This window comes from Taudactylus pleione, unplaced genomic scaffold (assembly GCF_031769625.1).
Source record: "Taudactylus pleione unplaced genomic scaffold, aTauple2 ptg000206l, whole genome shotgun sequence".
NCBI classification, from domain to species: Eukaryota; Metazoa; Chordata; class Amphibia; order Anura; family Myobatrachidae; genus Taudactylus; species Taudactylus pleione.
This window is the reverse complement of record NW_028284608.1, coordinates 12,914,810-12,938,379: the sequence shown is the minus strand read 5'-3', so window position 1 is coordinate 12,938,379 and position 23,570 is coordinate 12,914,810. Positions and strand designations below refer to the sequence as shown.

Below are 23,570 nucleotides of genomic sequence, written 5' to 3'. Positions count from 1 at the left end.
AAACAGACACAAGAGAGGACAGATACACAGTATGTTCTGCTACGCAGAAGTCAAAGTGAGTAGTTAGGGATTCCTAAAAATTCCCTAACCCTGTTTCCATCCCTCTATTTCATGTGTGCGACACAGGTCCGTCCCATCTCCTCTATGCGCACGCAGTGGTAGCCTGGCCGCGCATTGCCAATGGCTAGGGATGGCCATCGGTGTGTTATCAATCGATGGTTACCATCGATGGAAAACATGGACACCCCATCGATGGTATTAAACTATGTAATGGCATACCATCTCTGGCTCCTGCCATCAGAGTTTCGTGCATGGGCAGAAGTCAGTGGGCAAAAGTCCTTCTGCACATGTGCGGCTGGCGGCCGCTGATGCTTGCTGAGTCTATGAGTGAGCCGGGTGCAGGGCTGGACTGCTGACAGCTGAGCTCAGCCAGCGTAAAGTCATGGATGCAGGCCAGCCCGCCAATCCCAGCAGGCACATATCGGTCAGACACCGACTGTCACAGTCACACTGAACTGTTTCAGCTGCCGGACTCAGGGCCAGTGGTGGCGCTGGGCTACTGGCTGACAGCCTAGTAGCTCTGCACTGCAGTTCAGTGTAGAAAAACCAAATTGGGCCAACAGCAACCATCGATTGCTGAAAATTCTGTATTTCCACCATCGATGGCTGTATTTCTGGCAGACATTGCTAGCAGTTTCGGGCACTGGTCCCTTGTGATTGGCTGGTGTAGAAGGGGCGTGACTGGGAAGTCAAACACAAAACATTGCAGTCACTCTGGGAAACTACTTACGATCACTTTAACAGATTAGAGCGGTGGGACAATTAATTATTTTGCCAGCGAACTGTAGCGCTTTGATAATCAATAGTAGTCACTACAAACGCCATATTATCTTCTTCCCTTAAAATACAAAATGTCACTAGACCCTATGGTTGGAGCCTTTAAGGGCAACAGTATATAAAACAACTGCCCCAGAGACTACAGGCCCTATGCTAAAAATTGCTGGGATCCTGCACCCTAACGCTCCTGGTTAGTGCCTATCCCTATCCCTAACCTCCCCCCTCCTGGTGGCGCCAAACCCTAACTCCCCCCGTGGTGCCTAACCCACCCCCACTGATGCCTAACCCTAACCTCCCAACCCCGCAGCCTAACCCTAATTCCCCCCCGTGATGCCTAAACCTAAATTCTCCCACGCGGCTAACAGCTAACCTGAGGCGCTATACTTACGATCAGGAATCGGCATCTCACCCGATGTTGGGATTCCGGCGCTGGTGTTGTGGCAGCAGGTTAGGATTCAGACGCTGGGATTTCGCCTGCCGGCATCCTAATAGTCTACAAAATTACTACATCCCCAATAGCAAATAGATTGCGAATACACACCACTAAGGGGTCACAAACTAAAACACGCGATTTAGGGGCCAATTAGGCATGAAACCAGCGCAATTTAGCGTGCTGTTGCTGGCAGTGCCATGGCACACTATGAGCGCCACCCACTACTCACCCCTAATTGAATTGACCCCATAGAATGCAATGTATTTTTACATTCATTTGTATGCACTGTACTTGGTTAAAGACATGAATCAAATGCAGCCCTTCAACACCAGAGGATAACTGGCTTTAAGGGTATGTACACACTACATACATGCTGTCACATTAGGGACACTGCGGAAGAGATGACCTAAGTCTTACTAGACCCAGAGTGTCTCGCTGCAAGTCCCAACAATCACATCCCCAGGGTTTCCTACAGCATTAGTGACTCGAAATAACACATGGCATCTCTGGAGATCCTAGTGCCCACCTGCAACCCTGGCTCACAAACATTTACAGTGTGTGGGTGCTGACCGCTCTAGTATTTATGGCAGTGGCAACCTTGTAAATGCTATGAGGGTGGCAATCAAAAGGTCAGACTGAGTCTGCTTACCAGTTAGAAAGCCAAAGGTTATCTACCTCTATACAAAGCATGTGTAAAGTGCATAGGTGCTAGTCCTGTAACGTCATCCTTTATGATGTGCTAGGGTAAGAGCAAGATGCAGCTGTAGAAATCTCCAACGACTGGACCTATAACAAATATTGAGTGCAAATAGTTTTGCATCAAACACGTAAATAAGCCTGTCATTTATACTTTTATCTATCAGGGTACAACCTCAATTCTCTGGTTCACTGTGGGAATATTAGCTCTAAATAGCTGGAAAAAAAAATAGATTAAAACCTTCTTTTCTTCACAGAGCTCATGCTGTATTACATGCAGAGGAAGGCTTGTCAACACGTTTTGTAGCTCACCATAACCTATTAGGCTTCATCTAATAAAGGAATGCAGCAGTTTCTATTGTGTCAGCTATTTTCATTCCAGAGTCCAAGGTCTCTTAAATGCTAGGGAACGGGAACTTGCTGTACTGTGGAGGAATCCTGCCATCTAGTGGATCATTTGCATTCAGCATGCACATTCATAAATGCTTGGCGTTTCAGTTTTATTTTATATACATATTTATTTCAATACGTCCCATTCTTAAAATGAAGACCTATATATTTTTTTTTCTAAGTAACAAACTGTTTTGTTCTTTTGTTTAAATGAAAAAAAAAAAAAAAGGTACTTAAAATAATGCTATACATATATACGAGGTCTGTCTAATAAGTTCGGTGAATGTTCTGATAAATCTGTATGCAATGCTTGCAACAAGGTCACTCATGCACGCTGACATGCATGGACATGTCTGGACCTGCCCCCAGTTGGGTTTTGCCCGAGGCCGCCACCGCACTGCTATTGCATTCATTTCAACAGAGTGTCCCGAGCAGTGTGGGTCGAACAGCAATGGAGCAACCACACAACATTAAGTTCTGCTTCACTTTGGGTAAATCGGCGACGGAGATGCACAAAACGTTGATGAAAGTGTACGGGCAGGATGCTGTGACTAGAAAATGTGTGTACGATTGGTTTGCACGCTTTTGCAGTGGTAAGGAATCGGTGGAAGACAAGCTCCATTGCTGTTCGACGCACACTGCTCGGGACACTCTGATGAAATGAATGCAATAGCAGTGAGGTGGCGGACTCGGCCAAACCCCCGACTGGGGGCAGGTCCAGACAGGTCCATGCATGTCAGCGCGCATGAGCGACCTTGTTGTAAGCATTGCATACAGATATATCAGACCAATCACCAAACTTTTTAGACAGACCTCGTATATTAGACGTTGACACTTGGTAGAATTCAGGCATGTCAGCATTATGCTGCAATTTTACACAATTTAAAGGAAAACTTCACCTGGTTTTTAAGGTACAAATGTGTGAAGTAGACGCTAAAGTCCCCCTTATCCTAACTGTAGAAAACATGCTAGGGTAGACCACCTGTACCTGTCCCCTGTCTATGTCCAGCCCCCACCACTACAGTACATCATGCTGACGACATAATGAGTTTCAACAAAATTAATATGGTGTTGGCCACAAGCTTTGGTCTTGATACCAGTTGCCCACTGAAGGTTTCAGGAGTGGAAAGAGCTATACACTTTTTATTACAGCAAACATATATCAAAACAGTTACATATAGGACAGAACCCAAACAACCTATTTAATATATTATACCTAAAAAAGGCAACAAAATTCCAATATGGCCTATTCAGAGCTATCTGTAGCTGTAATTAATAGGTAAAATGCCACAAAATGTAGTAACTAGTAGTATACCATTTAAGGGACAGGGAGAAAGATTTTGTGAAAAAAAAAAAGTTTTAAAATCTGCCACTAGGGGTAAGAATGGCGCTGTACAAGGTAAAACAGATCAATAGAAAACTAAAATGAAATTGCAAATCTAAATTTTTATATTTCCTCTTTGTAAGAACTGAAAAATAAACAGAACTAAGGTACCAGAGGAATTGCTCTCACTGCCTCAAACTCACTTGCAATGTTTGATAATGTGGATTAGGCAGTAAATATTCGATGTGACTACCATATTTCTGGACCACAAATCGCATTCAATACACAGAATCCGTCCTCCCCCCATGCCTGGACTAGTATATGTACTAAATTTGGATATCATTAAAACCTTGGCTGTTAGAGTGCCTTGAGGACATAGTTTGGGACCACTGGTTTAAGCAATCTTCTTTCTGATTGGACAACCTGCCCAATAACCCAGCACCACCTTCATCAAGGGAAGTTCGTCCCCTGATGTGCAGATTCCACTGGCAGAGCCAAACCCAAACTGCCTCATTCACTTAACTTAAAGTGACTCAGCCTGCTAGCATGAAGAGAAATGTGCGCAGATGGTATACAATCTGGAAGCCGGCTGCTTTAATACCGGCAGCCGGCTGCTTTAATACCGGCAGCCGGCTGCTTTAATACCGGCAGCCGGCTGCTTTAATACCGGCAGCCGGCTGCTTTAATACCGGCAGCCAGCTGCTTTAATACCGGCAGTCGGCTTCCCGACTGTCATATCCCGGCGAGGGTGAAATGCCGGGCGTCTAGATGTAGACGCCTAACATTTCCCCGACACCGGGAGACTTGCGCCCGGCATCCCGATCGAAGGGATGCCAGGCGCCGCGAGCGGACAGCTGTGAGGGGGGGAGGGTTAGGTTTAGGGCACCTGGGAAGGACTTAGGGTTAGGCACCCCCCCTGGGAGGGTTAGGGTTAGGCACCCCCTGGGGTACTTTGGTTTAGGCAGCGGGGAAGGGGGGGGTTAAGGTTAGAACTTAGAGGGGGGGATTAAGGTTAGGCACTTGGGGGGGAGGTTAGGGTTAGGCACCCCTAAGGAGGGTTAGGGGGTTAGGTTAGAACATACTTACCTATCGACGATCGGGATTTCCAGCGCTGTCGGGCTTCCGCTGCCGGGAATTCTGCTGTGGTCGGCCAGCCACTGCCGGGAAAATCGGCCAGCGGTATTTCATACCGATTCCGCGCAGATACAGCGATAGCAGGGGGTGTCTTATATGAGCAGTACTGAAGTGTCTGATTATATGTTACTGGTATCTAAGGGCAGGTACACACTAGAATGAGGTCTTCACGATTTGTCGTTACCAGGCAGATTGGAACGACAAATCGCGGAGATCGTTCAGGGTGTAGCGGCAATTACACTCTCCCGCTGGTCGTTCACGATATCTTCTGGTTGGCCGTACTGCCTGGTCAATCAAAAGACTTTGTGCACAATGCCATGCTGCTAAATACAGCGGATCGGCCAGGAACATATCGTTGTTGTGTACCCGGCCTTATAGTGACATAAAAATTAGAGAAGGCTACAAGAATAATTAGTTAAGTTATGGGAAATACTATAATTAAAGTTAGAATATAGTTGAGTCAGCCTTTAAGCTGCCTACACATGCAACACTTATGAGTTTTATGCAAAAGGTTCATTATTAGAGCATATATTTATGGATATTATGCAACCCTGATCAATGTTACTATTGCTTTCGTAAATGCAAACTTAAAATTGGGTTTATCTGTTGTTAAAGAATAGTTTAAACTTCAAAATTAAAATATTAAAAACGAGAAAAGCAAAAATGTTCAGTCTCCAAGGCTGTGGCTTTTAATGTCCTGGGAGTGACAAAAGACAGAGAAGCACCATGGTTCTAAATTTCTGCTCTATCTAAAGAAGGGTCTGAAGGTTTTTTCCCTCTTCAATACTCCATGAAAAATTATATATTTTTAAAAATGATATAGGGCCTGATTCAGACCCACTCGCGAGCGGCTGTCCGCTCGCAAGTGGGTCGATGGTCTGCACTGAGCATGCGCACGACGGAGGGAGCTCCGTCGTGCGCATGCGCCAGACACGACGAGCGAAGGACTTTCCTTCGCTCGTTGTGTCCGATCAAAGGGGGCGTGCTGTCAATGTTGATTGACAGCACGCCCCCTTTGGTGGGCGTGCCGGGGGCGTGCCTCCCTGACGGGGGCGTTCCCACGGGAACGCCTCCCGTCAGAAGCCGGCCCACTGACATCACTAGTGATGTCAGTGGGAGTGATTTTGGCTCTGATAGAGCCAAAATCACTCCGGAGTTTGCGGTTGAAAACCTCAACCGCAGGCTCCGGCTCGCAATTTCGATGGTCGCGATGGTCACGACCATCGCGGCCATCAAAATGCACGCTCGTATAGCCTGTGGGTGGTGACCCACAGCTATACGAGCGTCCAGGAGGACGCTCCATGAAAATGGAGCCCGGCCCTCATTCAGAGCGTGCGCTCTGCTCAGAGCGTACGGCTCTGAATGAGGGCCATAGTCTCTCTAATCCTAATTGTATAGGATGGAACGTGGTATATAAGAAAGCTTTGATTCACTAACAAATCAGTCAGTGAGGAGATACGGAGGTAGAGCCAGCCGAGTCAGTGATGGCAGATGCTCTGCAGCAGCACTCTGGTGAGAAAAGAAAAAGCCTGGGCTTAGGAGATGGCAGTGTAACTTGGTGCAGGGAGAGGTCCGGGCCCCAGGGGAATCCCGGGCCTCGTAACAGCTGCACTCCCTGCACCTGCTATACCTACGCCCTTGGTTGTGAGTGGAAGCTGGTCTGCCAAAGATTGGAAGAATGTGACACAATCCTTTCAGCAGATAGTTTGCAGATCTGAGATCTGCTGCAAAATTGGACAGCTGTGCAGGCATATAATGGGTGTTGAATCTGCATTCAAGTCTCCAGCAGGATTGTAAACAGTCTGGTCTGGAGTTGGATCATCGGAGGATTTGACAACAGTACATTCATCTTAAGTCATGCAGCATCATATGAGATGAATAATTAGCTTCATACATGGTTTCTAAATTAAAAACTGCAGATAAAATGGAGGGAGGTGTCTGAAGGGGTAAGAGTGTTAGCCCAAAATTTGTTATATATTCCTTACCTGAAGATGTTACTCAGTTTATTTTTCTGAAGCGGTTGCTGTCTAGGATCTTATTGAAAGATGTAATCTAAAGTCCATATCTGTAGTCGTTATCCAAACTCACTTAAATAAAGCAGGAACTACTCAGAGAGGATCAATGTAGCACAAGATGTCACCACAAAATGGCTGCCAGTAGCTGGGCATCCTTTATATAGGGCTGTGACCTGTACTGTGACATCACAATGCATTCAGGCAGCAGCTGGAGATGGCTGTGGCTTAGATCAGCTCTGGGCCCTAGCTGCCACATTTATAGAATGATACCAAGAAAATATGTAGTATAGGGCGCTGTGGTTTTAAGTAAGTTACAAGGTAGAATCCAAGTGCAGCTCTCCGTAAGGGATGACTAACCCCTAAATCAGGAAAACCAGAATTACAACAAAAAGGGAGCGCAAGAGGATTCAAAACTGTTTATTACAAAATTATCTCTAAGTTCTAATTAAAATAAGAACATATTTGGGATAAATCACATTCAAATTGAGTCACAATAACTCAAAATCACATTGAGCAAATCAAATAAAATAGAGGTCTAAAAGATACAAAATTGTAGTGTAGGTGTAAACAGATAGATGTAAATTGTTGCAAATACCCAGTGATCTTATATAAATCGATAGATTTCTTTCATATATTAAGACAATTGATATGTTTCAAACAATAGAATAAAAGGAAAAAAAAAGCTCAAAAATAAAAATTCACTCCATGGTCGGTGATGTTCTTAAATGCTCTAATGGGTGTATCCGTGCACCGATGTGCAAAAATTTCAAAAAAGTTACGGTTAATTAAATGGTTAACCAGTAAAGACTTATTGGAAAAGGGGGCAATCGTGCTCAGACACATGTAATCACTTGTAGCGGCATTTTATGATCAGCTGTTCACCGGTGGTTTTATTGTACAAATGTTAGCCAACCTGCTCAGCGGGTCTCCTGGCTCGCGCCAAGCTGTATAAGGAGGGCGGTGTCCGGATTGTGGCTCCAATGGTGAATACCAGCTGTGTGGAGGAAATAATTTTTCTCCCACTCCATAACCAAAGCTGAGGTTACTGAAGCTTCCCTTCTAGATATGTAGAGGCAGGTTGTTTAAAAAACGCCCCTATGATGGTAAACAAGGTGGTTCCCACTTTCCACCAGTGTCTTTTACGATCACTAAACTAAACAGGCAGGTAATGTTTTTGATTTCCTGCAGAAAGTAGTGGATTTCCCTTCTCTCAAAGTCTTGGGGTCAAACCACTACAATGACGCTGAAGAGAAGACGGGCTAATTACCCGGATGCATAACGTCATGTAGACACAGAGGACAGGTGTAGCTGGAGCTAAAGGAGGAACGGGAATTGTAATAGAGTATTCACAGCTGGAACAGGGGCCCAAACATCTGGAAGAACCTACCCGCTCGAGTCGAACCTTAAATTAGGGAAATGCTTTATGCATTTTCCGGACCACTTAGATAGTAGTAGGTTATTTTCTGCAGCATTGTTACAGGCCCTCCAGTAAGGAAGATTATTATTATCTAGAATTTGTAAGGCACCATAAGAGTTCCGTAGCGCAGGACAACCTTCCCATAGAGTACGCGAAGCATGATGAGAATATATACTCCAAATGTACCCCCAGGCCTTAAACAAGCCTCAAGAACAATTTAAAGAGCTCCTTGCTTGTATGAACCTAGCTTGTGTTACTAGAGAAGAATAAATACCCAAACAAGGGGTTAAAAGACCTAGGCCAATAGCACAGGTTGAGGCGAATAACAGACATTATTATTCAGAAGGGGATCTTGCAGACACTGATGGAAATGTCTCCTTTGTAATCTGGGGGAAATTGAACAAAGATCCCTGTTTGAAGAACCTAGTTAGAAAATCTGCATACACTACAGAATTAAATTTAAAAGTGCAGATGCAGTTGGAGAAATGTCGTTCTAATACTTATTACCTGGAACGTGTGTTTCCATTTAATGATGGAGACATACAAACATGAACAACGGTAACTAAAGGGGATGCAGCTATAGCTAGTATGTCTAATACTATGGCACTCCTACTCAAGAATGGGGGATCCTATTAAAGACTCGATGAATCGAAAAATTTTAAATTAATTTAGAAATGTATATATATTGCTAGGGACTGCTTTAACGCCCATTACTGCCATAGATTCATTGTCCAGTGGTCTCAGACAGTGGCGTAACCGGCGGGAATGCAGTGGGAGCGACCGCTCCCCAAGCTGAAATGTAGCTCCTGATCAGCACCTATGCTGGTCCCTGTAGCGCCCGGATCACGAGTACCCAGCAGCTTAACGGACGTGATGTAATGACATTGCATTGCTACTGGTCAGACACTGGAAGAGCCATCCGTGTCAGCACTGTAGGTATCTGTGGAGCGTAGGCAGGCAGGACTGGGTGATGGCATAGAACACAGAAATGGGTGTACACTACAGGCCATACTGTACAGATGAGGGGAGGGAAGAGGAAGGGAACATTTGTTTTACGGTGGTGATATAGAACATAATACAGATCAAAGAGGTGGGAGAGAAGGGACAATACAGGATATATAGTACAAATGGGGGGGCACTATATTGGACATACAGATTAGGGGGCCACAAAATGTGGTGATTCTAACAGGCTTTATGAGGGGCACGTGGGAAACAACTGGGGAGCCTATTTTTCCATATTGGCTCCCCCTCATGTCGAAAGATGCCTACGCCACTGCTCTTAGAGAATGGGGTCGTGCACTGTAAACAGATGTAGAAGATACAATTAGCAGACAGGAGCTGCAGCAATGTACAGTATAGGCGTTGTGCAAAGAGTAACGCAGGTCCTGTGTAAAGCTTCCTTAGGTACCATTGCTTTCTCAGCCAGTATGGCAGCATCTTCAATAAATGCTAGAAGGGCCCTTTGGCTACATGTGTGGACAGTAGACACTCAGTCTAATTATGGTTTGACTAATAATCCAGATGAAGGCAAAATTTCCATTTAAAAAATAAAATAGATGCAATGATACACTTATCTTCTTTACATCACTGCCTGAAGGATTACCCTCCTGACATCAGCAGTTGAGAGATGCAAGAAGCTAGAACTCTGGAAGACAATACAACAGACATTGGTCTTCTGCCACGAGACAACATTTTTGAGTCTTCAAGATCAAGATTGAAAGTCAACACCAGAACACCACAATGACTATTGTCAGGATCAGCCCCTTCTAACACCCATCAGACAGCAAGGATCACAAGACGCAGACATAGGGCAAAAACACGACTGAGATGGGATAGGGAGTTTTTATTCAAGTTGGGCAGCATGATTGGTGTAATGGTCAGCATTACTGCCTTACAGCACTGAGGTCTTGGGTTCGATTCCCACCCTGGCCTTAACTGTGTGGAGTTTGTATATTCTTACCCATGCTTGCATGGGTTTCCTCCAGGTACTCCGGTTTCCTCCCACACTCCAATAATATACTGGTATCACCAGCCAAATATATCGTCTCACAACAAAACGTACCCCTAGTGTGTCTGTGTGTGCATGTGGTAGGGAATATAAAGTGTAAGCTCCAGTGGGTCAGGGACTGATGTGAATGGACAAAAATAGTCTGTAAAGAGCGGCATAATATGTATGTGCCATATAAATAACTCAATAATGAAAGTTTGTCCACAGAATACCTGATACAGTTTATTGTGTGATATGTAAGGAAGAAGGGAAACACATAGGGGTCGATTCAATGACATGTAACTTACTGGGATCTGCGAGTAAGTGTGGCTATATGAGGCACTTACAGTACTGATGATTTTTGTTTGCAGCCCCACAAGGGCGAGATCCGGCTGCGACTTCAGCTGCTGTTGTACCGTTGTGTTTCCACGCCCTTGCAAAGGCAACTTGCCCCCCTCACATCTGATTGAATTGACCCCTGATTATGCAGCACATGTAGCGATTTGTTCTCATCGCCTTCCCGAATCATGGACTTTTGAAAATAACAGATAGTACTCGCCGATAATTCCTTTCCATCAAAATACTCTGTAGTATCCCTGATTTTCTGGCCCATGTTGTTTCTGATCTTTATATTTTTACAGTCACAGACACTGAGGAAGGGGTGAAACCCCCTTATATAACATCACTGGGGGTGTTTTTTATACTACCTGTCGCTACATCTAGAAGGGACATAACCCATTATAAGGGCAGCCAAGGAGTATTTAGAATAAAAGAATATCATTAAGTGTAAACCGTTATTTTCTTTTTTGAAGTGTAAATGTTAACTAAATACTGCCCCGAATATTAATACATTTATTCCAAGCCACGCCTTATGCACCTAAAGGTTTTCAAATTACTCTTTGTCATTGGTTTCATCTTGGTTTTATTCTTTGCCAATAATGGAATGTTATGAGTTGTATTGAGTGCCCCATGAATCTATTTGAGGTACACATACGGCAGGTTGAGAACAAAGGCTCTATAGCAGGGGTATTCAACATGCGGCCTGCCAGCTGCTGTGGAACTACACATCCCATCAAGCCCTGCCACAGTATTGCTATTGAGGCATGCTAAAACTGTGGTAGGGCATGCTGGGATGTGTAGTTCCACAGCAGCTGGAGGGCCCATGAATACGCCTTCTGCAAAGGGTTGAACAGCACAAAACACAATTTGTTTCACTCACTAATGTATTACAGCAAACACATCACCATTCAAAACACCTAAAGTGTTTAATCCCAAAACATTACCCTTAATATCACAAATCAGTGTTTATGGCTATAATCCTTATACAATAATAAGCCAGATAGTATGTTAGACAAGACAGTATAACTCTGGGTGCTTGCGGCTAGGATATGTAAAGCAAGGACACAGCAGGTAACTAACACTGTAACTGCATTGTCATGTGCATATAGGGGCACCACTGCACAGATGAGCAGAGCCCTGTGATACAGACATACTGCAGAGTTTTTAAAACAGAGAAGAGCGGCGGGAATCACAGCTGACATACCGATGTGCCCAGCTAGTTTGTTGCTCCATACAGCCATGTAGCGCATACAGGCATCTCGCGCCGCACAGTAGCCTTGAGTCACACAGAATGTTTTGTGTCGGAACGTAGCGTAGCACTGGAAAAAAAGTCATATCGTGTAATACAACTTATTGTCCACCAGGTGTCACTTTTCCTAAACTACACAGCGCATGCGTCAGATTTCCAATGCATTTTCTGCATCACCACCCGATGATGGGCTGACAGAAGCTGTAATTGGGTACACTATAGTATAGCATTTTGGTCAAGGAATCAGGGCAATAGAAGAATGTGTAATAAAGTATTAAATAATTACAGTACAGTAAAAAATGAATAAATAATATTTTAGTCTCAAGGGCTCACAGGTACGCACAGCTTTTACTGAGATGCGTTGAATGTGTTTACACGTACTGTACCAATATAGCGTGACTCGGTAGCGCAAGCGTCTTATGCAACTTTTACCTTCAAATGCGTCTGAATCACACAGTGATGCAAATTGATAGCACAAACAGCTTCTGCTGATTAAAATGATATGCAGCATGCCTATGCTCTGTGAGCAAGTGCGGGTACATCTGCACACGAAACGCTACATTACAGTATCAGCGACTGTAACACTGCCTGCTATTGACATTGTACACATTGCCTGTTTTAATTCGCACACTTCACATCACGTACACGACAGGTGCAGTTCTCAACATGGCTGGTGTGTAGGGGCTAGTGGCTAAGGTGTGCACCTCGCACCTTGGGTGTGCCAGGTTCGAGTCATGGAAAGGGAGATTTTTTTTTTTTTTTTTTAGTTTTTAAATCTTCACTACAGGATTAAAAATAAATCACTTGGTGGTGTGTGAATTCTGTTATTTATACAAATATATATACAGATGGTCCTCATACATCTGGCCTCCTTGCACGTTAAACAGGCTTTCTAGTCGTGTGACTCTGTAGCGCGTCTTTTTATGCGACTTTTTACCTTCAAATGAGTCTGAGTCATACAGCGAATACAACTGATAGCACAAGCAGCTTCTGCTGATTAAAGTTATATGCAGCATGCCTATGTTCTGTTAGCCAGTGCGGGTGTATCTGCACGTATCAGCGACTGTGAAGCTGCATACACACGTAAAGATTTTCTATCCAACTAGTTGATTGGTTGGAATGAAAATCTGGTGAGGTATGAAAGCAAATGACAATCAGCAATTTGCTCCCAATTGCCGGAAAATGGACAAAAACTGTTGTCTGAACAAATTGTTTGAATCAAACATTTAACAAACTTGTCTGACGACCATTTTCATCTGTTTTCTGGCATTTTAGGAGCAAATTGCTGATCATCAGTTACTCTCACACATTACCAGATTTTCATTCCAACCAATCAACTAATTGGATTGTTGGACAGAAAATCTTTATGCGTGTACCCAGCTTGACACTAAAGGTGCCCATACACGGTAAGATTTTTTTACCCAATATGGACAGTTTCAACAGGTTGTACAGACCAATCTTATGAAAAGAGATGTTTTTTTGTGTCTTCTGCGACCCCGGTGCGTGTCCCTGCCGTCCTCTAGTTGGATCGCAGATCAGATGGTTTTGCAGAGAGATCTACGATCTTTTAAGTACAATGTGATACACTCCAATGCATCTTATACTATGATCGTAATGATCAATCGTACACCATTTGACCACATCTTATGAAAAATTTCAAGGGAAGAATTTCAAGGGCAGTCTTACCAACTTTGAATCGCACAGTGTATGGGGGCCTTAACATAGTGATTTGCTTGCAGATACACCAGCACTCGCTCACAGAACATAGGCATGCTGCATATCATTTTAATCAGCAGAAGCTGTTTGTGCCAATAAGATGCATTTGAAGGTAAACAAGACGCAAAAAAAGACGATCTGCGCTACCGAGTCACAAAGCACTCCTGTGACCCTAGACTCAAAATATTTCTCTCAACATCCCACCACTTGGCATTTCCGCTATACAGTCGACATTGTATTGTACACATTACAGGGCCATCCACTTTAATAACAGTGTGCTATTCAGTAGTACAAATTTAATCAGCGGAGCACTCGCCACCCAGAGGTTAAGCAGTGTATTACATGCCATGGCTTATCTTTCACGCCACAGTACAGCCATCACGTAACGTTCCATGGCGTGACACAGAGGCCTGGAATGGCGTGCCATGAGCAACAAACTAGCTGGGCCCATCTGTACACAGCATCTAGTGTAATAAGCATAAAGTCATATACAGCGCGTTATTTATACTAGCTGAAGAAACAGTACAGCACATCTATAGTTATATGGCCAAGTGGACTGCACTTCACATTTATTAGATGAACTGTAATGAAATGTAGTTGCTTCTTTATAAATTACATTCAAAAAATAAAAACACATCAGTAATGGATAAACTATACCACGAACCAGATAGTATGGACAAAGATTTCCTAAACATAGTGACTGGTAATAACTTGTTCTTACCTTGACCACAAGTTTGTTAGACATCATGTCACACAGTCCAGACGTGAGACCTGTAATCACGGATAGTATCAGCTGCAGCCGGGAAACTCACATTCTATTACTCAGCAGAACATGGTGGGACAGGCAGACACCTGCGGGATCCTCATGTACATTGTCAGGAGGCTGTATAGGAAAATAAAGAGGTATTACAAGCGTGTGTGTACACAAGCTATTTACAAAACATATTAGAATTATACAGGTCATAACAGTTTTCTTTCTTACAGTAGAGTTTCCATTTAATAAAGGACACAGAGAATGGACCTCTGAGGCTGACAATAACAGCAGTTCTGCAGCTTAATCCCCAGAGAAAAGACAGGCATTGAGGGGTCAATGTACTAAGCCTTGAAGAGAGATAAAGTGGACGGAGATACAGTACCAACCAATCAGCTCCTGTACCTTTACAGGCAGTGTTTAAAAATGACAGCTAGGAGCTGATTGGTTGGTACTTTCTCTCCATCCACTTTCTCTCTCTCTCCAAGACTTAGTGCCCGATTCATTGAGGATCGCTACTGCAACAGCGCTCGCCGTTAACCGATTGTGCACGTAGGCACCACTGCGATCACGGAGGTTACACAGAGTCATCGCAGAGTGATTGACAGGCAGTGGGCTTTTGGGGGGAGGTGACAAGGGGTGGTCGGAGAAACGCAGGGCGGGCCTGACCGTTTGAACGCCGTTGCATGGACGTGTATAAATTAGCCATTGCGATGGCATACGCAGCTTGTGTACTCACTGCGTGCAACCAGGTTAGCAATTTCCAAGTAAGGTCAGTTCTGCTGTAATTCTGCGTGAGGGACCGATGGTACTCTATGTTACCGATGTGTATGGAGGTTTGCAAGGTATTACGGATGTGAGATAGCGGTACTGGGAGGCAGTGGGCGTCTCTATGCTGGCAGTGTGGTGGCATTGCAATAGCATTCATTAGCATATTTTCGCAGCAGACCTGCGATCACAATAGCGATCCTTAATGAATCAGGTCTTTAGTACATAGGGTCACACTAGCGATTCATACACTTACGTTTTACACATGGGGCCAAGTGCAAGAGGGTGCAGGATTCTGAAACGGACGAGAATTCAGCAAGTTAGTAGCCAAATTTAAAGCAACAAAATGGTTTTGGCTTATTAAACATTGCGATTTTAAGGTTAGTTTCAGAAGGTCTATATCCATATCGCACTAGTACTCATATACCCTGCATACACAGAAGCCCAAAGCCACATCAAAGTATATATTTTTCTGTCAGAAAACCATTAAAACAGTAACCAGCATGATCCCCTATATTAAAGCTGCATTTACAACACTGCAAAACTTTATTCCCCTGCTCCTTCCCCCTCTCTGCAGTCCTGGGGGCGGCTCCATGCAGCCTTAAAGCTGGCCACACATCTAAAGATTATCTGTCCAACCAGCCAACTAGTTGATTGGTTGGAATGAAAATCTGGTAAGGAATAAAGGCAAATGACAATCAGCAATTTGCTCCCAAATGCCGGAAAATGGACCAAAAATGTTGTTTGAACTAATTGTTTAGATCAAACATTTAACAAACTTGTCTGACGACCATTTTCATCTGTTTTTCTTGCATTTAGGAGCAAATTGCTGATCATCACTTACTCCCATACATTACCAGATTTTCATTCCAACCAATCAACAAGTTGGCTGGTTGGATGTAAGTTGGTCTAGTGTGTGGCCAGCTTAAGTCTCCGGTCTATGCTGCTGCCGTAAAATAGAACTGGCAAAACTTTTAAGTTAACCACGGCGAGAGGTTTTATTCAGAACCTGCAATCTCTGTGAATGTTATGCACAGACCCTATAGAAATAAAACACCTCCAACTCACATAGGTAATGTATATATCAACACATTATATGGTGCCATGGCTACATAACTGGATTTGTCCAGCTCTACTTTCACACAATACGATAGCTTATGCTCCTGTTTAGAACTGTACACATTTCCTGATAAAGTTTTCTGTGTCTGTATTCAGAGGAGAACAGTAAGGTTGCTAATAAAGGTATTTACAAGTAATCCTATACATTATAATGACTGCACCTATTCACTCATTTGGGGAAGGTATTCTGATCCTTCATGACACAGCATGCCAGCATTCACATGCATCACACTGATATGTAGCGTTGGCGTGGAACACACACAGGCGTGAGTCAGACACAAGGCAGCTGATCTCTGAATGTCACCACACCTGGAGCAGGAGTCTGCTGACAATGGGCCTCATTTAATCAACGACTTTTATCATTCACAACGAGTGATAATGCTGGGTCTGATAAATGGTGCTCCAGCCAATCAGCTCCCAACCGTCACCTGTTTGGAAAATGACAGTTGGGAGCGGATTGGCTGGAGCACCATTTATCATAGGCAATGAGTGTCATCACTCGTTGTAAACGATAAAACTTGTTGATAAATGAGGCCCAATATGAGCCATTTGCTCCTGATCACTGGAATTAGATAGGCTATCACATTACAGTAGGTGATTATAAGGATTAATGCCGCTCACACCTTTGGGTGGAATATCCTTAGTAAAAGCCAGACCCAAACGATTGCTTACCTGGGTCAACAGGAGCTGTGCGGCAGTCTCAGGGGGCTAAATATCGCTCTGGGTCAGGGGATGGATACATGCGCATTATAAAGCCATATTCAGAGTTGTGTCCACAAATCTAGGGCCAAAATGTAGGAGCCAGGATCAGTGCGTCGGTCAGGCATTGGTAGTGTGGAGGACTATCTTTACATAAAACTGGCTAGTTAGTGCCAACCATATAAGACGCTGCAGAAACTTTGATAATGTTTTCTTGCGTCTATGAGAATAGATCACCATTGAGAGAGATTTTATGCAGCTAAGACCACAAAACGACAGCCACCCAATCTGGCGATGTCAACTAATGTCACCAGAATGCAACAACCTCAATACAGAAGATCTGCACTTTGTTACATGGTGAACAATAAAGACTATGGGCCTGATTCAGACCCACTCGCGAGCGGCTGTACGCTCGCAAGTGGGTCGATGGTCTGCACTGAGCATGCGCACGACGGAGGGAGCTCCGTCGTGCGCATGCGCCAGACACGACGAGCGAAGGACTTTCCTTCGCTCGTTGTGTCCGATCAAAGGGGGCGTGCTGTCAATGTTGATTGACAGCACGCCCCCTTTGGTGGGCGTGCCTCCCTGACGGGGGCGTTCCCACGGGAACGCCTCCCGTCAGAAGCCGGCCCACTGACATCACTAGTGATGTCAGTGGGAGTGATTTTGGCTCTGATAGAGCCAAAATCAATCCGGAGCTTGCGGTTGAAAACCTCAACCGCAGGCTCCGGCTCGCAATTTCGATGGTCGCGATGGTCACGACCATCGCGGCCATCAAAATGCACGCTCGTATAGCCTGTGGGTGGTGACCCACAGCTATACGAGCGTCCAGGAGGACGCTCCATGAAAAAGGAGCCCGGCCCTCATGCAGAGCGTGCGCTCTGCTCAGAGCGTACGGCTCTGAATGAGGGCCTATGTCAGAGCTTCCCAAACTCCACCATTACAGTCCAGGTTTTAAAGGATATTAAGAGTTATGGTACTTACCTTTGTTAACTATTTCTTTGAAGACCATAGGATTCACAGGGATACCATGGGGTGTGTGTGGTTGGAGTGATCCCGGGCACCAACAGTTAAGCTTTAGCTCCCAGGATGCCCCGGTTCTCCTCCACATATATTGTTCAGCAGAAGCACCATGTCGAACCGCCCAGGAGGGTCCCACAGACCGAGAACAATGAGCTGTAACCCTGTTTGGAACAGGAAGATTAGCTTGCGTGTAGGCCTGAGAGACTGTCATGCAGAGCCATCAAGTCAGAGTCCGTTTGTTAGCTGGCCAGCCTTGCTTGTGAAAGCCATACAACACAAAAAGAATGTGATTTCTTCAAGGAATTTGTACGATCCATGTAGATCCGAAGAGCATGAACCACATTCAATCAAGGAAGATTCACCTGCAGAAAGATCCGAGGACTGGAAGGCCGGACCTACAATCTCTTCATTCAAATGGAACAGGGATACCACTTTAGGGAGTTACCCAGCCCTGTTACGGAGGACAGCTCTGTCTGGAAGAAAGATCAAAAATGGGGAGCGACAGTAGAGCACTGCCACATCAGATACCCTGCGGGTATAAGATATTGCGAGGAGAAAGAGCATATTCGCTGTCAGTCACTTGAGGTCTTCAGAGTCCAGAGGTTCAATTGGATGAGCCTGTAGAGCCCTGAAAACCAAGGACAAATCCAACGGAGCTACCGGAGTGACAAAAAGGAGGTTGAAGACGGAGAATCCCCTGAAAAATGTTCTAACATCAGGCAGGAGAGCAATCCTTTGCTGGAACCAGATTGACAGAGCAGAAACCTGAACTCTAAGGGAGGCCAGGCAGCAGGGGCTGGCTGGCAACTTTTAGCCTGGGGGGCAAATGCATGCAGGCGGCCCTGGCAGAGGAGTAGCGTGTAGCCATGGTGTCCGAAGAATATGTGTGCTACGGCGCCCCCCCCCCTCAAGTGTTCCAGGGAGGAGGCGGGTCCATATGGGATTAATGTAAGGTAAAAATAAAGATTAGGGCAGCCCCCTGCCCATATGCAGTGCCCCCGTGTGCCACAGGAGAGAACACCCTTATGCAGGCCTCCAGTAGTGCCCCCAGTAGTAGTAGTCCCCCCCCCTTTGTAGTGCCCCCAGTAGTAGTAGTCCCCCCCCCCCTTTGTAGTGCCCCCAGTAGTAGTAGTCCCCCCCCCTTTGCAGTGCCCCCAGTAGTAGTAGTCCCCCCCCTTTGCAGTGCCCCCAGTAGTAGTAGTCCCCCCCTTTGTAGTGCCCCCATTAGTAGTAGTCCCCCCCCTTGTAGTGCCCCCAGTAGTAGTAGTCCCCCCCTTGTAGTGTCCCCAGTAGTAGTAGTCCCCAGTAGTAGCAGTCCTCCACCCCCCTTGTAGTGCCCCCAGTAGTAGTAGTCCCCTTATAGTGCCCCCAGTAGTAGTAGTCCCCAGTAGTAGTAGTCCCCTCACCCCTGTAGTGCCCCCAGTAGTAGAAGTCCCCCACCCCCCTTGTAGTACCTCCAGTAGTAGTAGTAGTCCCCTTATAGTGCCCCCAGTTGTAGTAGTAGTCCCAGGTAGTAGTAGTCCCCTCCCCCTTGTAGTGCCCCCAGTAGCAGTAGTCCCCCCCCTTGTAGTGTCCCCAGTAGTAGTAGTCCCCCACCCCCCTTGTAGTGCCCCCAGCAGTAGTAGTCCCCTTATAGTGCCCCCAGTAGTAGTAGTCCCCTCCCTCTTGTAGTGCCCACAGTAGTAGTAGTCCCCCACCCCCCTTGTAATGCCCTCAGTAGTAGTAGTTCCCCCCTTTGTAGTGCCCCCAGTAGTGCCAGACCCCCCCCCAGTAGACACACATAATATAAAAAAACAAAATAAAAAAAAAAACCACTTACCTGAATCCTGCTGCCGCCATCTGCTCCTACATCTGTCCTCCCGGGCCGGGCCGCTCTGCATTATGGGAGAGACGTCATATGACATCATGACGTCTCTCCCATTGCCCACTGCGAGAGCCGGAAGATGGAGCGGCTCCCGCAGTGGGCGCAGCAGCAGCTAATGAGAGTCTGACAGACTCTCATTGGCTGCTGCTTACAACAAACACACAGCTGCCGGAGCCGGCGGCTGTGTGTTTGTCAGTGTAGCGCTGACCGAACTCCGTCCGGTCAGTGCTACACACGTGGTGCAGTCTGTGTCACAGTGACACAGACTGCACCGGCCCGCGGCCCGCATGACACTGCGGCCCGGGGGGCACATGGCACCCTGCCCCCTGGCCCAGCCCGCCACTGCCAGGCAGAGACCAAGGTCTAATCCAGCCTGGAGAAAGGTAGGTACCCGGGAGACCCTAAAAACTGTAGGGTCATAGCCTCTGGGGGGGAGCACCATTGAAAGTAAGAGTGCCAAACTCTAATATATGTGGGCTGAGGCAGGCTTACGCACCCTGAGCATAGTCTGGACAACAGAGTGAGAGAAACTATTGGCCCTTAAGAGGGAAGACTCAAGAGCCACACTGTCAAAGACAGACGAGGTAGGTCCGGGTGCAGAGAAGGACCCTGTGCTAGTAGATCCTGCTGTAAAGGAAGTGGAAATGGAGTGTCTAAGGTGAGACTCTGTAGGTCGGTTAACCAATGTCGCCTGGTCCAGGCTGGGGCTATTAGTATCACCGTGCCACCTTCTTGCTTGAATTTTCGAAGCACCCTCGGGAGGAGGGAGATCAGAGGAATAATGTATGCAAGACTGAAGTCCCACCTCACTACCAGAGCATCCACGAAGACAGCTGAGGGGTCTCTGGTCTTGGACCCGTACCTGGGAACCTTGTGGTTGTGACGTGAGGCCATGAGGTCTACATCTGTCTGGCCCCATTTGTCCACCAGGAGTTGAAAGACATCCGGGTGGAGAGCCCAGTCCCCGGCGTGTATGTCCTGACGGCTTAGGAAGTCCGCTTCCCAGTTGAGGACTCCTGGAATGAACACTGCCAAGATTGCTGGGAGATGACCTTCAGTCCAGACCAGAATGTTTGCCACTTCCCGTGCCTCCCTGATGGTTGAGCTAGGCTACCGCAGTCGCGTTGTCGGACTGGATCTGGACCGGCCTGCCCTAGAGGAGATCCTGTGCCTGAGTGAGTGCTCTGTACACTGCTCGAAGCTCCAGAATGTTTATGGGCATCCGCAAAGGCTGGCATCCGTCGTGAGAAGTTCTCTATCTGGAATCCAAAAGGAGCAACCCTTGTCCAGATGGGACATCTGTATCCACCATGAGAGGGTAAGCCAAACCTTCGGGACTGGATCAGATGATACTGTCAGTTCCACCGGGAGAGAATCAGTTGTTGAAGGGGCCTGGAGTTGAACTGGACGTACTCCACCATGTCGAAGGTGGATACCATGAACCCTAGGACCTGCATTGCTGAGTGAATGGATACCGTCCGATTGTGTAGCAAGCTGCGCACCCGCAAGTATAGTGTTAAAATCTTGTCTGCTGGCAGAAAGGTCCTCTATATTCGAGAATCTAGGAGTGCCCCCAGATGTATCAAACACTGTGTTGGAGATAGGGAGGACTTTTTCCAATTGATGATCCAGCCGTGTGTTTGTAGGCAGTCCATGGTCAGATGGAGATGGCATTGTAACACAACTAGTGAGTCTGCCAAGATTAAGAGGACGTCTAGGTCCCTGGCATCTGTGCCGCCATAACCGCCATTATTTTGGTAAAGACCTGAGGGGCTGTTGACAGACCAAAATGGCAGTGCTCGAAACTGGTAATGTTGCTGGTGGGTTGGAGTAATAGGTACATGCAGGTATGCATTGTGAAAGTTCAGAGAAACCATGAAATCCCCAGGCTCCATTGCCAGGACAATTGATCATAAAGTTTCCATGCGGAACGTGGGCACTCTGATAAACCTGTTGAGGGATCTGAGATTCAGGATAGGCGATGAGACCCATTCGGCTTCTGAATCAAAAAGAGAGTGGAATAAAAACCAGCTCCTCTCTGAGCCAAAGGCACCGGTATTATCACACCTGAACGCAGCAGGTAGTGAATAGCCTCCTCGATCTGATGGGGGGACCTGTACAAAAATATTGCTGGGGAGGACGCCTCATGAAAATGAGAGCGTACCCCTGAAAGACCACTTCTCGGACTCAGGCGTCTTGTTGTTTGACGCCAAGAGTCGGAAAACTGAAGAAGTCGGCCACCCACCCTGGGATACCCCAGGAGGAGACCTACCCCATCATGCGTAGGGTTTGTTGCCAGACTTGGAAGCTGAACGACTGGCGGATCAAGACTGCTTTGATCGTTGCTTGGTGGTCTTCTGAAAACTAGACTGCCTGAGAAAGGCCTGTCCTCTTGCCTTACCCTGGCAGATTATGAGGCTGCCACAGTCGCCACAATCTTGTCCAACTCTGCACCGAACAGCCTGTCTCCAGAGAAGGGTAAGAATTCGAATGCCTTCTTGGATCCCATGTCTGCCTTCCAGGACCGTAGCCAAAAGACCCAGCGTGCGACTACCAAGGCCGCAGATGTCTTAGAGCACAGATTCTCAAACTCGGTCCTCAGGACCCCAAACAGTGCATATTTTCCAGGTCTTCTCACAGAATCACAACTGAAATAATTAGCTCCACTTGTGGATCTTCTAAAATGTGTCAGTGAGTAATAAATACACCTGTGCACCTGCTAGGTGACCTGGAAAACCTTAACTGTGTGGGGTCCCGAGGACCGCGTTTGAGAACCACTGCCTTAGAGGCAAGAAGTCCAGTATACAACGCAGCTTCTCCCAAATAAGAGGCCGCTTCCTAAATATGGGAGATGTATGCCAGTTGTTCTCTGGTAGCGTCTGATGGCAGACTCTCTTCCAGTGCCCCTTGCCCATCCTTCGATAGCCTTAGCCACCCAGGCCGCAGCCATAGCTGGCCTATTGATAGCACTAAAAAGTGAGTAGACTGACTTGAGACAAGTTTCTAGCTTTCTATCCGTGGCATCCTTAAGGGAGAATGTAGACAGTAAAGGCAGCGTAGAGCTTCTGACTAAGCGTGCCACGTGCGAATCCACAGTGGGAGGGACTTCCCACTTAGTACACTCATTAGTAGGGAGAGGGTAAAAAGACACTACTCTTTTTGGGACCTGGAACAGTTTGCCAGGAGTACCTCAAGCTTCTCCCATGAGCTCAGTGAGCTGTTCTGATTGAGGGAATTCAACCTCAACCACCTTTTGACATTTAAACATTGGGGTTTTAGGTTTAGGGGCCGGTTCATCAACCTCTATTTTCAGGATTTATTTAACCACCCTTACTAAAACAGGAACGCCCACTGTTGGTTGACGATGCTCCTCACTCGAGTGTGACTCAGAGAGAGAACTTCCTCAGATGATGCATCAGAATCCGAAAGCTGGGCAGACAGAGGATGAGACTGTCTGCCTATGTGTTTTGGTGGCTAGTGGTCTGTCCGTCTGTAACCTTTGCGGCAGACGTTTGAGCCATATTCTGAACTGAGCGGGCATAAACATCCATCCAAGGAGGATGCATACTGGGTACCGACATAGTAGGCTGTAATAGCTGTGAGTGCCCCATGGGAGTTGATTAACAATCCACTAGCTGCGTCATAACCTGGGATAAGGAGGAAACCGAATGTGGCTCCTGGACAGGGCCTGGTAAGGTGGACTGGTGAGTACATTTATAACAATTAGCACACAAATCATCATGCATGAAATTTTGAGAGGGCAAGCCCGCAAAACAGGATTTGCATGTAACCAACACAGGGGCCTCAGC

The 23,570-nt window shown here is 46.3% G+C and overlaps 1 protein-coding gene across 2 annotated transcripts in view; it reads right to left on the bottom strand.

Annotated features, from left to right (window-relative positions):
- Positions 1-23,570, bottom strand: part of SLX4IP (SLX4 interacting protein) — a 157,296-nt gene that overhangs the window by 129,460 nt on the left and 4,266 nt on the right. Inside the window, exons 2-3 of one of the 2 annotated variants that reach the window (XM_088478087.1) lie at positions 15,313-15,351; positions 14,259-14,420 (exon numbers count right to left, since the gene is read on the bottom strand). In XM_088478087.1, the coding sequence (XP_088334213.1) occupies positions 14,259-14,285 (27 nt within the window). In that variant the 5' untranslated portion in view covers positions 14,286-14,420; positions 15,313-15,351. The remainder of the gene's footprint in view (positions 1-14,258; positions 14,421-15,312; positions 15,352-23,570) is intronic. The other variant, XM_088478088.1, reaches the window with a different exon arrangement.